This window comes from Rhinolophus ferrumequinum, assembly GCF_004115265.2.
Source record: "Rhinolophus ferrumequinum isolate MPI-CBG mRhiFer1 chromosome 15 unlocalized genomic scaffold, mRhiFer1_v1.p scaffold_54_arrow_ctg1_1, whole genome shotgun sequence".
NCBI classification, from domain to species: domain Eukaryota; kingdom Metazoa; phylum Chordata; class Mammalia; order Chiroptera; family Rhinolophidae; genus Rhinolophus; species Rhinolophus ferrumequinum.
The window spans coordinates 753,459-767,426 of record NW_022680357.1 but is presented as its reverse complement, the minus strand read 5'-3'; the positions used below and the strand labels follow the sequence as shown (position 1 = coordinate 767,426).

The 13,968-nt window shown below is 57.3% G+C and overlaps 1 protein-coding gene across 2 annotated transcripts; it reads right to left on the bottom strand.

Annotated features, from left to right (window-relative positions):
• Window positions 1–472: 472 nt before the first annotated feature.
• On the bottom strand, window positions 473–10,922 carry TBC1D10B (TBC1 domain family member 10B). 2 transcript variants are annotated; one of them, XM_033101649.1, is made up of 10 exons: window positions 10,883–10,922; window positions 9,670–10,549; window positions 6,804–6,903; window positions 6,402–6,509; window positions 6,202–6,308; window positions 3,328–3,442; window positions 3,138–3,203; window positions 2,765–2,954; window positions 2,366–2,520; window positions 474–2,283 (listed from the first exon to the last, which is right to left on the bottom strand). In XM_033101649.1, the coding sequence occupies exons 1-10, from the start codon at window positions 10,905–10,907 to the stop codon at window positions 1,648–1,650; spliced, it is 2,382 nt and encodes a 793-aa protein (XP_032957540.1). In that variant the 5' UTR covers window positions 10,908–10,922; the 3' UTR covers window positions 474–1,647. The 2 variants fall into 2 exon arrangements, with proteins under 2 accessions (XP_032957539.1, XP_032957540.1); XM_033101648.1 differs by lacking the exon at window positions 10,883–10,922 and having other exon boundaries at window positions 473–2,283; window positions 9,670–10,755.
• Between the last annotated feature and the right edge of the window lie 3,046 nt (window positions 10,923–13,968).

Here is a 13,968-nt window from a genome sequence, read left to right as displayed (position 1 = left end):
TAAGGCTGTGCCCAGGAAGAGCCTACTGGAACCATCGGTCCCCAGGAAACGACGAACCAGCCCTCCGGTCTCCTGCCCCCGGTGTTTCCTCCCAGATTGGACTCCCATGAAACCGCAGTTTCTTCCATGGGTGGGTCCAGAACACACACTCCAGACTGAGAGGGCATCTCCCTAAAGGGTCTGAAATACCAGCTCCCAGTGCCACTGGTACATCCTCTGGGGACACTTGTACCAGGAGCACGAAGTACACCCCTGGGCCTCATTCCGTTGAACTGCCCGGTGGAGCTACAGACCCCTAGGCCTTTACCAACCTGACCCCTGGGGTAGACGGTGCAGAAGGGGGGCAGGCCTACAAGCTGGCAGCAGACAACGAGGAGCTGGGAGCCTGGCCGTGGACACTGGCTGGAGGCAGCTGGCTGCTCCCTGGAGGCCAAGTACTGGGAGCTGTGCCAGGCAGTGGGCCAAGACTGCCCAGCTCACCCCGAGGGCTGTGGCTTTCTAGCCCCCTTCTGTCCCCCCCCTCAGCTCCCAGGAGTTGCATGAGCAGTTTGGGAAGGACATCTGGGTGCTGCAGGTGATACGTAGAGGGCTTCAGGCCACTGACAATGGAGGCAGCAGATCCCAGAAAAGCTGGAGCAGGAGCTCAACAACTGTTGATGGGTGAAGTGGACCAAAGGCCGAGGGGTACCAACGGCCACGACCAGCTGACTGCTTCAATCGATTCTGGCTCAAAAGCCGCTTCCTGTATCCCTAGTTCTTACTCTAACGCCTTCGTCAAATAACAAGGCAGGAGACAGGCCCAGGTACAACAGCAGGATCTTTTCTGGTTTCTCAAAGCGCTGCGTCGGGTGGGGGCAGAGACAGAAGAGAATGTAAACATTGGGTTCCACCCCCGGGAGCTTAAGGGAAGACCCCTTTCCCAGAGAGGGGCTGGAAGGTTGGAAGGGAACAAGGTGAAAGGTGTGGGCCCTGGTGAGACAAAGCAGGGGAAGCCTGAGAATACAGAGGAAGGAGGAGGAACAGGAAGAAGAGCCAGGACTGCGGGACATTTCCTATTCCAGTGCATGTCCCATTAAATAAATCGGGAGTACAAGAACATTGCGGAAGAACCGAAGGACGGAAGACAGAGCGGACACCCCACCCTGGGCTGACCGGGTCCTCTGTTCGTCATTACAACCCCGAGATGTCCACGTTGAACAAGGAGGGCCTTGGGCCCCGGCCAGGAAGTGGAGACAAGCAGGACTGAAGAAGGGGAAAGAGGAACTCGGCTCCGCTTCATGAATGAGGGGAGCAAGTGGAGTGTAAGAATCTGAAAACTGCTGGCTCCCATCGCCAGGAGTCACCCCTGTGGTGACAGAAGGCCAATCAGGACAGTACCTGGGAAGGGACCCCACAGGGAACCGGGGCAGGAGTGACAAAGACCCCGGCTGGGCCTAACTGGAGGTGCGGGGCCCCAGATGTGTCACGGCTGCCCCAGGGAACGGAGCTGTCCCATGCCCCATGTTCTGACTGTCCTGGCTGTAGGATCAGCAGCTGGCAAGGGGACGGGGAACAAGCCACCTTCCCCAGAAAAGGACAGTCTGCCCAGGGGCCTGCTCTTGGCTGAGGGAAAAAGGGGGGCCATGCAGTCCAGCCCCGGGGCAGAGGTCAGAAGTAAGTGTCCTGGCGGGCCTCAGATGAGGAGGCCCGGTCGCCACCATCCTGTGGGTCTGGGGGCCCGTCGGCCTTTCGACGCAGGGAAAGCTTCCTGCCTTGGCCCTTCTTCTGCTTCTCCTTCTCCTGCTTCTGCCGCTCCTTCTCCTGCTCTTTTTCCCACTTCTGCCGCTCCTTTTCCTGCTTTTCCCGCTCCTTCTCTTGTTTCTGCCGCTCCTTCTCACGCTCCTTCTCCTGTTTCTGCCGCTCCTTCTCCTGCCTCCGGGTCTCCTTGCTGGGACCCAGTGGCGTGCTGTTGCCAGTCGGAGAAGGAAGAGATGGATGCAGTCCCTCAGCGGTGATCACAGGCCCCGGGGCAGGCCCAACACTGGCCCTGCGGGCGGGAGGGGGCGGAGAGGGCACCCCCCCAGCTGCCCGGGAGCCTCGGCTCTTGAGGCCAGGGAGGCTGAGGAGGCTGGAGGAGGGGCCCAGGGGGGGCTGCTGTCGCCGGCGCTCCTCATGGATGGCCCGGGAACCGTGCAGTCGCCGGGAGGGCCGGTACTGCAGCTGCCCCCGGGTTTCCAGCCACTTCTTGAGCTGGGCGGTGTTCTCTCTCTCAATCAGTGCTTCTGTCACTGGCAGGTTCGTCACCTGGATGGAGAAGTGGGTGCCAGATGCAATGACGGTGCGGCTGGCCTGCAGCAGGCGAGGCTGAGTCACGGCCAGGGCTTACCTCATGCACCAGGAAGTCCTCCTGCATGCACTGCGGGGGCAGGCTGCGCAGCTGCTCCATGGTCTCGTACATGCCCTGGCAGGCGCGCAGCTTCTCCAGGGAGCCCAGCGTGTGCCGCAGCAGCACCAGGGCCACCCGGAAGATGATCTTGACGCCTGTGGCCGAGGAGACAGTGGGGAGATGGGGCCTGGGTCCCAGCCTTCGGTTAGGAGGCACTCCGCCCCACCCCGCCAACCTTAGGGGTGAGGGAACTAAGGCCCAGCAGGGAAATGAGCCGCCAGGGGCTTCAGGTTCCTGGCAGGGAGAACAGGCTCCGGGTTGGCCGCAGAGCCGAGACCAGGCCCACCAAGCACCTTGGGTCAGTGGGAGCCCGGCCCCCCTGGCCTGACAGGCTCGCACCTTCGCAGAAGAACATGTCCCAGACGCGCAGCACAGAGGCCCAGGGCAGCGTGCGGGCGAAGATGCACATGAACCACTCGGTCATGTAGAGCACGGGGTCGATACGCTGTCGCCGCAGGTGCCGGTGAGCCAGCGGGGACGCCCGGCGTAGCAGCGCGAAGAAAATTTCACCATCCAGCTGGATGGCCTCCTGGAGGTGGACGAGCCGTGAGGAGAGGCCCGCCGTGGCCCCCGTGGGGTCCGACCGATCGAGCAGGGGATCCTCACCTCAGTGGGAGAGCCCTGTGCAGAGGGACAGGGGCGGGGGGGGGACAAGGGCCTCCCTGTGCTTGGGGACAGTCACAGCCCCAGCGCCAAGCCGCCCCACACTCACCAGCCCTGCACTGTAGTAACCAGGGAGGTACTTGTCGCAGATCTGCACCAGGCACCAAAAGGCTTGCTGAGAAGGGCGAGAGTGGGAGGGATGATGGGGCCTGAGAATCGGGCAGAGGATGCCCCCCGCCAGCACCAGGCGTCCCCCCGGTCCCCCCCGCAACCCCCAGCCCGGGCCCCGGGGTGCTGACCTCAGCAGGCATGTGCATGAGCAGTACGGCGGCCACCGGGGCCTGGGCCTGGCAGTAGCCCTCGTCGGGCCGGTAGATGGTGTAAGCCTTCAGGATTCGGTACAGGTCCTGTTGCCTGTGAGTATGGGGGAGACCATGAGGCAACCACACGAGTTGGGGGCTCTGTGCCCCAAACTAAACCTGCCCCCACGCAGCTCCATGCAGACCCCTCCGAGGTCCAGTCCCAGACGAACCTCAGAGCCTCACCACCCTGTACCTGCATCCCCGTCCCACCCCTTCCTCGACCCGCCTACCCCGCTTAAGCCAAAGACGGACCACAATCAAAACTCTCGGCTCCCTGCCATCCGGCAGTCTGCTTGCTGTCCCTCCTTCCTCCGCCAGCAACCCAAAAGCCTTCAAGGTCATCTTCTTCAGGAAATGTTCAGTATCTGCAGCTTCAGTCCTCTAGCACTGAACGCTTTTATCAGCCCAGGGCAGGGCCTGCCTTCTCGTCTCACAGGATTTCATCAGCTCCCCCTGGCTCTTGGTGAACGCTCGGGGAGCCAGCTGGGCCTCAGACCTTTCTCTAGTCTCTGCATCTAAAAGAATAAACTAAATCTCTGCCCTACCCGTTCCTCTTCCCCGAAGGCGCCCCACCTCTGTGCTGGGAATCCCACCCACTCAGCCCCACAGCAGAAAACAGAGGCTGCCTTGACTCCACACGGCTCGTCACCAAGTCCCAGCGACACTCCGGCTGGAGCCCCATTCACGTGCTCCTTCACGTCCCCTCCGCAGCTGCCTCCCAGCTCGGACCTTCTCCTCTCACCCAGACAGGAGTCGTGGCCTCCCAGGTTCTCTCCCTGCACCCCGACACACACCTACGCCAGACCACTGCGTACAGTCGTGTTTCCCCAAATTTGGCCACTGAAGTACGATCTTACTTATACTTTGCCTACTATTATTTACTCTCTTCCCCCACTTTGCGATAGCATCCATGCAGTGACAGGCTGGTTACGCAGTTATCTGACCTAATCCCGGCCTGCTTCTGTGCCCTGCCTGCCACGCTGCTCTGGGTGAACTGTGACCCTGCCCAAGCTCAGCCCGTCCACCTGGGCACGGGGCTCATCCCCTCTTGCCCACACAGGCCAGCAGCCTTCCCACTGCTCCTGCAGCATCGATTTTTTTTCTCCCTACGAGGTCATTCCCGCTGGCATCCTGACATCTACTATAAGCTTAAGACAAATCTGACCCCACTTTCCGCTCCAAATACCACACCTGCTTTCCTATTCAGCAAAACTCCTTCCAAGGACAGACTCTGTCTTCAATTTCTTTCCTCCCCTTCTCCAGTCAGACGAACCCACTGCTCCCCACAGAACTGCTGTTATTAAGGTCCCCAGTGACCTCCACGGTGCTGAGTCCACAGGGCAATTTGCAGCTGGACCTGACTTGGCCCATCAGCAGCGTTTCACACAGCTGGTCCTGCAACCCCTCTTCACTCCCAGGAATCACACCTCCTGGGTTTCCTTCTATCTCTCCAGCATCTCCTTCAGACTCCTTTCTGGTTTTCTCTTCTTCTCATTCTTGAAGTATTGGAGCTGCAGGGCTCCGTATCGGAGCCTCCTTTCCTATCTACACCTGCCGCCGTGATGCCCGCATCCAGTCCACGGGGGAGAGACAGCCCATCTAGAGGCTGACGGCTCTTCAATTGCCAATTTATTTCCAGTTTAAACCTCTCCCTGAAATCCAACCCATCTGAATGTCCGCTAAACATTTAAAACTACATATTCCAGAACTGAGCTCCGAACAGATCCCCCAAGACCTTTTCGTCCCCCGTTCTCTCCATCTGTATCAGTGGATAGCAAATCCAGTCTCTTAGTTTCTTAAGGCCAAAATCTTTAAGAGTCATCCATACTCCTCTCTCTCTCTGTCTGTCTCCTTCTCTCTCTCCACGTCTAATCCATTGGCAATTCCTTTTGACTCTACCTTCAAAATAGGTCCAGAGTCCAGCCGCTTCTCCCCATAGTTCCACTGCTACCATCCTGGTCTATCTATCACCATCTCTCTCCTGGATTATGGAAATTGTCTCCTAACTGGTCTCTTGGCTTCTGCCCTGGTCTCCTTATAGGCTATTCTCAGCACAGCAGCCAGAATGATCCTTTTAAAACACGTAAGTCACATCCGGTCACTTGTGACCCCAATCTCCATTCACATTCGCTCGCCCCCTTTCTTGCCTTACTCTTCTCTTTACATACAACCTCCTTTCCTTCTTTATTTTAGTGTCTATCCCCAATAAAACAGAATAAGCCCCACGAGGGCAGGACTTTTTGTCTCTTGTTCACTGCTGTTATCTGTGAGTAGAACAGTGCTTGGCAGACACTGTTCTCGATAACCTTTTGCTGAAAAGGATGAAGCTATTGACTAAAAACGTCCATCTGAGAAGCACCTACGGCCATCCCATCCTGCACGTGACTAGGGGGCAGTGTATGTGCATCGTGAGGAAGCCTGGCACACAGAACAAAACCCAAGAGCCTGGCACAGCACTGAAGGGCCCTCGGTGATCTGGCCCCCACTGCTCGTCCAGCCTCAGCGCTACCCCACCCCACTGCCCAGACACAGCTGACGTACCCTCCCCACAGGCAGGAAATGCCGCACCCCGCTCTGCTCCTGTCTAGCCTTCAAAACCAGCTCAAATGCAGCCTCTGCGATGAGCCCCTGATGCGTCTCCCCACCCCACCCCTCCATGGCCACTTTCTTCAATATGGCCTGACACTCAACCCATTAAGGACCGGCCTTCCAGAAGTCCTGGAGAGCATGATTACTTTGAACCCAGCCCTGGATCCACCGGGAGCCGTCCCCAAGTGCTCGCGGACTGACCCACACGCCAGGCCAGCTTACCCATGTCCCCCTCGAGCGGCAAACATCTCGTGGAAAGGGAACTGGCGGTGCAGGTCCTTCTCAATCACATCCAGCCACTTGGGGTCCCCAGGAGCCCGTTCCAGCTCCTGCAGGACAGAAGCAATCACCTCAGTATCTGGGGGGGACTGATGATACCCTTCGCACAGACAGTGTCACCTGTCCCCACACCCTGGACGCACCTCAAACTTGCCCGGGTTCTGCTCCAGGAGTTCCCTGCTGTTGGACAGGTACTGCCAGGCCTTGGCTCGGAGGGACGAGGGGATCCCCTTCCGGCAGCGCAGCTTCACCTACGGCAGAGTGGCGGGCGGGGGACGGCGTTAGGGGCGGCCTCACCTCCAAGCTTTGCCCACAGTCCTCAGGCTCCCTGGGACACCCCTGCCACATCCCGTCGGCTTGACCTCACTGGACCTGGCCTGGCCTTCTAGCTTTAAAGCTACTCCTCTCCCCAGGCCCCAATGCCACCTGCTCCCAAGTGGTCCAGAGAGCAGATACCATCATGACCCTGGGCTTCCTCAAAGCACAGGGGCCCACCCTGCCCTTGCCCCGCCCACTGCCCTGCCCACCACTCAGCCTTCTCAAACCTTCTGGAAACGCCGGGAAAGCCATTTATCCCAGTTACTGAACATCTCCAGCCATTTGAGCTCCCGCTGCCGAGCCACATCCACGGGAATGGAACTCTCTCTGCAGGATTGGGGGTCGGGGGTGAGGGGAGAACATGGAAGGGGTCAGTAGCAGTAGTGTAAAACCTGGATTGGGGGGAACTGAGGCAAGCCACCTTCCCAGGCTCAAAGGGGAGACTGGCCATAAAAGCATTTTGTGAGCTGCCAAACATCAGGATGTCCTGGGGCCACTTGGCCCCCCAAGGTCCTAGTTCACCGCCCTGAAAGGACTCTGTGTGATCTTGGGCAAGTCACTTAATTCCTCTAAGCCTCAATGTCCTCATTTGTAAGATGGAGAGAAAAACAGCATCTACCTGAGACGTTATATAGAATAACACATAGCAGGCGTACAGTAGGTAACAGCAATTATTATCCATAAAATGAAATACAGAATATACTTTTCTGTCTCCTTAGAAGCAGATGTCTGAGTCTCCTGCTATCAGACTCTTGAGACCCCCTTGGGCCCTTGGCAATTCCTTCCACCTCCTCCTCCCTGAAATCACCCCAGATTCCCCAGAAGCTTTCCTCGCACTTTGCCCACTGTTCCGTAAGAACTTGACATCCAAGATGTCCCATCAATCTTGAAACAGTTACTTGTCGGAGCAGGACCAGGTGAAGGGAATGGAAGAGCGAGCTTGGGTTTCCAGACAGCTCTGACCTCAAATCCCAGTGATGTCCCTTAGAAATTGGGATGTCTTGGTAAGTGACAACCTGAATCTCTTTCTTATCTGTAAAAAGAGGTGTCACCACCTATGCCACAAAGGTGTGAGAAGAATATTAAGAAGCTGTACATCAAGGACTAGTAAATGGAAGGGCTCATTAAATATTAGTTTCTTTTGTCCTAGAAGCACCTTTAACAGAGACAGCCACTCTCAGTCTCGATCATAAGTCAATTCCAAACTCTACCAAAGGCCAGGAAGAGTAAAATATCTTTCCTGCCTTCAAGAAGGTCACAAGTTAGCCGGGGAAGTAATGAATACATGGTGTGGGAAATGCAATGATAAAACTGCACAGAAGAGACACATCACTAGAGCAGCACCAGTGGCTCAGGGAAGACTTCCTGAAGGAGGGGACATCTGAAGTAAGCCCTGAGACCGAGAGGAACCGAGCAGGAAAAGAAGGGGGACTCAGTTCAACAAGGCCACAGCACTAAACGCACGGACAGAAAACCAGAGAAGCTGCAGAGCCAGATAAGGAGACTGAGTGCAGGCCAAACTCCTTGGACTTTATCCTGTGGCCAGTGGGGAGCCCCTAAAAGTTTTTAAGTCACATGTGGCCCAGTAGGCCTCGCTCAGTAGACTCCTCCAGCATAGGAGATGGATTTTGGAAGTTGGGGTATCTTGGCAAGTGGGACAAAACTGCTGATACCTGGCACACAGCGGGGCTCACTAAAGTCCAATCCCATCCAAGTTCTTTAAAGCAGCAGAGTATTGGGAAGAGAACCATTGGCACACATCCAGATTATTTGGGTGGGGCAAGGCACTCAACTGCTCTAATCCTATTTTTTCATCTGTAAATTGGGTACAACACATCCCTCACGGATGAGGAAGCACGAGTGTCAAGCTTCAGTTGCCTTCTCATAAGACCATGAATGTCGGTGCTCAAAGGTTTTCTGATTTTTCGTTGCATTATAAACCCTGCCAAGAATGCTCTCCCACAGGACGTACCCCAACGCCTGGCTGGTCTCCCTAACCCCAACCATGACTAGATTGTACTCATTCTTCACGATTCAGATCTGCTTCAGTTATTAGGTCAGTGCAAAAGTAACTGCAGTTTCAAGTTAAAAAGCATTGCAAAAACCACAACGACTTTTGCACCAACCTAATAGGTTCCCAGACTGGTCGAAAGATCCCTTCCCGAGGTACTCATGAAATCCTGCGACGATCTCTAGGCGACACCTAACATACACTGATTGAAACTGTTTTTCCTCCCTATAGAGGACGAGCATCTTGAAACAACTATTTTATCCTATATATCCAGCACAGGGCTGATCACCTGGGTGCTCAGGTGACGCTGAACTGACCAGTAGGTTACAGGGGTACAGGAATCACGGGCAGGAGTCAAAGAGAGAAAAGGAAGAAGTCGGAGGCGATCACACCCCCACCTCAGGAGTGACTCAGGCCGCTGGAGGGAACTAGGAAAGAGTAAGCCAGGTTGGGGAGATGAGGAAATGGGGAAGAGGCCTCCTCCACCCCCTTTCCCTCAGTGAAAACACAAGACTGCCCTTCTGTTTGGAAGAGGGGCCCTGCTTTCAGGGGCTCCCCTCCGTCAATCAGACTTCCCCACCTCACCACCCCGTCAGACCGAGGGCTGTGAGCCACATGCCTGCATCCCTCCCAGACGTGCCTCCCAAAAGGACGAAAGATCTCTGCCAGGACCCCTGCCCAGCCAGCTCTCCACATTATGTGGCCCATAGCTGGAGTGGCACATCCAGGAGCCGGGACGACCTCAGACATCATTTCATTCAACGTTTCACTTCATAGAGGAAACTGAGGCACGGAAATGGGGATGACGCTAGCTCAAGGGCACACAACACATCAGAGGCAAAGCTTAGGCTCAAAACCAGAAATCGTGACACCTGGTCTGAAACGCTCCCAAACGTGGGAGTGCCCAGAAACTTCAGGATGCCCTCCGCACGGTAGGGCTTGCAAGTGTCCCACCCCCACTCATCACCCCTAGGTCCTCAGAGGAGGCTGGGCTGCCAGAATCTGGGCACAGCGCATCTTTTCCCTTCCCCCCACCTATGCCTCCCTGAAGCAGTCCCGCTGGGTGCCCACTGGGTACTCACAGGCTGCCCGAATACTGGGTGCCCCCCAGGAAGCCATACTTGTCCGTCTTGCGCAGGGCCAGCCCATTGATCTCCGAATCTGAGCCCAGGGAGCTCACATCATCCGCCAAGGACTCCAAGGTCCCAGACATGAGGCTCACGGAGTCCAGGTAACTCAGAGTGTCCGGGGCCTGCCCTCGAGGCCCCGAGATGCCAGGTCCCAGGCTGGACATGGAGCCGAGGTCCTGAGAGTTTTCAGCAGGCTCTGGAGCAGGGGTGACCGTCACAGCAGCGACTGGAGCCTCACATGTCCCTGGAGGGCCGGTGCCAGGCCCTGAGGGGTCCTCTGGAGCCTGTCCTGTTGATGCTGATGTTGCTGCTGCAGCTCCGTGTCCACTTGTCACCTGTCCTGCTGTCACCGCTGCAACCCGTGCGGTCACTCCTGAGGCCATTGTGGTTCCCGGCTTGGGGGCAACCGGGGGTTTGGCGGTCAGGGCCCCAGGAGCTGTTCTGGAAGGGGTCCTGGTGGGGGTCCCCGTGGGGGTCCCTGGTCCAGGGGTGGATGAGGTGCTCGCCTTCTCCGTCTTCGGAGAGTCTGCCCCTGGGGTCAGAGCCATCGACGTCTCCCCTGCAGCGGACACCGGGGGCTCGGGGTCGGAGGAGACCTGCGCCCTCGGGGCTTCAGGTGAGGCCTCCAGAGTCAGCATCACTACCGTGCTGCCCGTGACCGTCGGGGCCGGGGCCGGGGCCGAGGTCTGGGTCGGGGCCGGGGCCGGCCCCAGTACCCAAGCGGGCCGCGCCTCCCCGGGGGCCACCAGGGTGACGGGGGCCGAAGTGGCCGTGGTCACTGCAGGCCCCGGGGCCACCACCAGGAAGGGCCCGGCCCGGGAGCCGCGGGGCGGCGGCGAGGGGGCCGCGGGGGCGCCATGACGGCGCGGCGGGGCCACCAGGGGCGCCGGGCCCGTCTCCATGGCCGCGGGCCGCCTCTCACATCCCCCCGCTGGGACGGCCGCAGAAGGCGCCGCCCCTCAGGCCGCTCCGCGCAGCCGGCCGACGAAGGGGAGAAGGTGAAGGGCGCGGCCCGGCGCGCGCCGGGGGCCGGAGCGGAGCGCGGGCGACCACCGGGCGCGTGGAGGCGGGGCTGGGGGCCCGGGCGCCTGGCTCCGGGGTCTCGCTGGCGCCCCCTCACCCTCAGCGCCGTCTCGCCGCCGCCCCCTCCCTCCCGCTTGGGGTGAGCGGCCGACCTCGCGCCTGCGCATAGGCCCGGGTGCCGGCTAAGCGGCCAGCGTTTCGGCCTTTCACGCCTGCGCGCCGGCGGTGTCATCGCGCTCCTTTTTGCTCCCGCCTCGTCGGAGGGCTTGGACGAATAATAGGAGACAGGGAACTGGGTTTCTGCCAATCGTGGGAAGAGTGGGTGGGGTTGGAGGTGGGAAGGAGGCGGGTCCGCTGAAAGAGGAAACGGAGAAGGCGGAGAACTGGAAGACTAATGAGAGGGCGAGTGACGGCGAAGGAACTAACGAATAGAAAAGCAGGAAACTGACCCTCCCGGCCAATAAAAATGACGGAAGAGTGAACGACCGCGGAAGGAGGCGGGTGCTGTGCGAGAAGAGGCGGGTCTGCCTAATAGGAACGATAAAAAAAGGAGCCAATGCAAAGGAGAGTAGGCGGAGGTCAACTTGGTAGTGACGTGTATTTGGGAGGTGACAGACAGAATCCGCAGTCAATAGAAAGAGCTGAGGAATTCTTTAGGCCTCCCAAGAAGGTCAGGAAGGAATGAATGACAGCTGAGGGGTGGGGGTGAGGGCGTCAAATTTGCGATTAATTAGCCTAATCAGCCAACGAGGGCTTTCTCTTACTTTAGCAAAGGGAGGAAAATAGACAGCTGTCTCAGCCAATGGCAGCACCCAAGGGATGCTGCCAGCAGGCGGTGCCAGCCCAGGGATGTCTGTGACAACTGGAGACAAGCGCGGGAGGTGGGGTGACAGTTGGGGACAGCGCGGGGAAAGGACGGGGGCCGGGGGCATTAGTGTAGCCCTTAGCCAATAAGAGCGCCGCGCTTCTGAGCGCCTCCACTCCATCCAGCTCCTGAACTCCCCCACTCTGGTGGTTTGTGAGATCAAGCTCTATCACAAATCCAGTGTTCTCAACCTCCACTCTGATTCTCATCCCGGTCCGCAACCAATTCCAACACTTCAAGCCCAGGTGACTGTAACCAGAGCCCCCAAATCTTCTAAATGACCCATCTCTCTGGATCCACCATTTCCTCCCAGAATCCCAAGTTCCAGGTTCCTCTCCTCAGCTCCCATTTATCTGAGTTCCTCCCCGGAATCCAGGTTCCAATTCCTCAGATCTCATCTGAGTGTGCCCCGTTCTAGTAGGGATCCCAGACCCCAAACCATGAATTCTCAATACCATGAACTCTCATGTCTGTGTTCTTAGTCTTCTGGGATCCAAGACACATTCCATCAACACCCATCCCCTCATTGCCACACCTCTGTGTGCTCATTTTCTGCTAAGAAACCAGACCCCAATCCTATGAGCTCCCTAGGCTATCCTAGACCTCAAAGTCCTAACTTTATGAGCCCCTTCTCTCTCTGACTCCCATCCCCCTGAGCCCCGGGGTTAGACGGCCCTGATTTCCATACAGAGTCCGCCATCCTGAAATCTCAGTTGTGCCTAACTCCCAACTTCCCAGTTTCTCCTTGGTTTCTGAGTTCTCAGACGCTCCTCAGACACAGATCCTGTGAATTCCCATTCACTGCTGGTCTCCTCAACTTCCCCACTCTCCAGTGGATCCAAGCTTCCTGAACACTTCCCACATCCCTGTCTCCGGAGTTTTCCTCTTCTCCCAGAACCCAGTAAGAAGTGGGTTCCTCCCTGGGCGTAGACCCCCACGGTAACCTTATAAGGTGAGGCAGCTGTCGAAAGAGGCAGGGAGGGGCCAGTCAGGGGGCCAAGGGCAGCTGCTAAGTTTAGGATGGCTCCTTCTCTCTTCTTAGAGACAACAGGTGTCTGGGCCCCAGTGCCCAGAAAAGAAAATGTCTTAGAGGCATTGGCACGAGGCTGGAGGAGGGCAAGGGGCAGGACATCAGGTCCTAGAGGGGGCAGGAGGAGATGGGTGTCACTGTCAACCTTGGGCCTCCTGGGGTTTCCTCAGCCACTATTGCCCCAGACATCCACTGTATGGAGGGGACTGGGGCACTAGGCAGATGGGAGAGGGGACCTCAAAGTCACACAGTCAGCCCAGCTGGCTCTTGCCCCAAATGGATAGTCATGGACCATCCCAGGCGACCGAGAGGAGGTGACCAACTCGTTTCGGTGTCTCTGACTCCTTTCCTCTGAGTGCTAACTTCCACACCAGTATCCAAAGAAATGATCATAGACTCACACTAGACCATGCCTTTCTCATTTCAAACCTTTCCAAGGCTCCCAAGTTCTCAGCCCTCAGCCTGGCACTGAAGGCCCTCCAGTGCCTGGTTTCTAGCCCCTTACATCCTCTGCTCAAGCCCCGTCACAATTCTGGCAGCCTGAAAGCTTCTCCAGACCTTTGCCCATCCACGCCCTCTGTTTAGCACACCTGCTCCTCACTCTCACCTGACACTTCTACTGGCCTCATTGCCGTTCCCATGGTCCCTGACAGGACTGCTATGCCCTCTACTTCTGTCATTTTCTGTATTTATCCTGTCTCCATGGTTGGACTGTTAAGTTCCACCCAGGCAGGGCCTAAATATTAATTACGGTTGTATTTCACTAAAGTGTTTCCAAGTAGTATTCACATCCACAAGTTTCGTGGGATGGGAATTACATTCTCATGGTATATAGGGGGAAACCAAGGCCCAGGGAATTGAAACACAAAGCGCAAGATCACAGACCATGCTCTCTGCGCCAGGCTGTCTAATCTATTCATACCTCTGCAGCTTTCCTCACAAAAGCCTCCCTCTTCTTGAAGGGGATGTAGAAGACCTTCCTGGTCCTTCAGGTTCCTCAGACAGTTCTCTCCCACCTTTAAACTCTGCCACTACCCCCACACATACACACACTTGACCGTGAACTCCACATGGGAGAGGGGTTGTGTTTGCCAAAGTGCACCCATCACACTGTAGGTGCTCAATAAATATACTGGGTTTTAATCTGGGCCCACCCCACTCAGGAATGCAGGGGCCTTGGTTCATCTGTCTTCCAGCACTGTACCCTGGCTTGGGCCCTCTCTGAACTCTGACACATTCCAGCCCCCTTAAGAGAGAAAGAACATCCCTTCCTGACCAAGCCCTAGTGAGACATGCATCCCAAGACTCGCTCCTTCCTCCCCTCCCTTCCTGG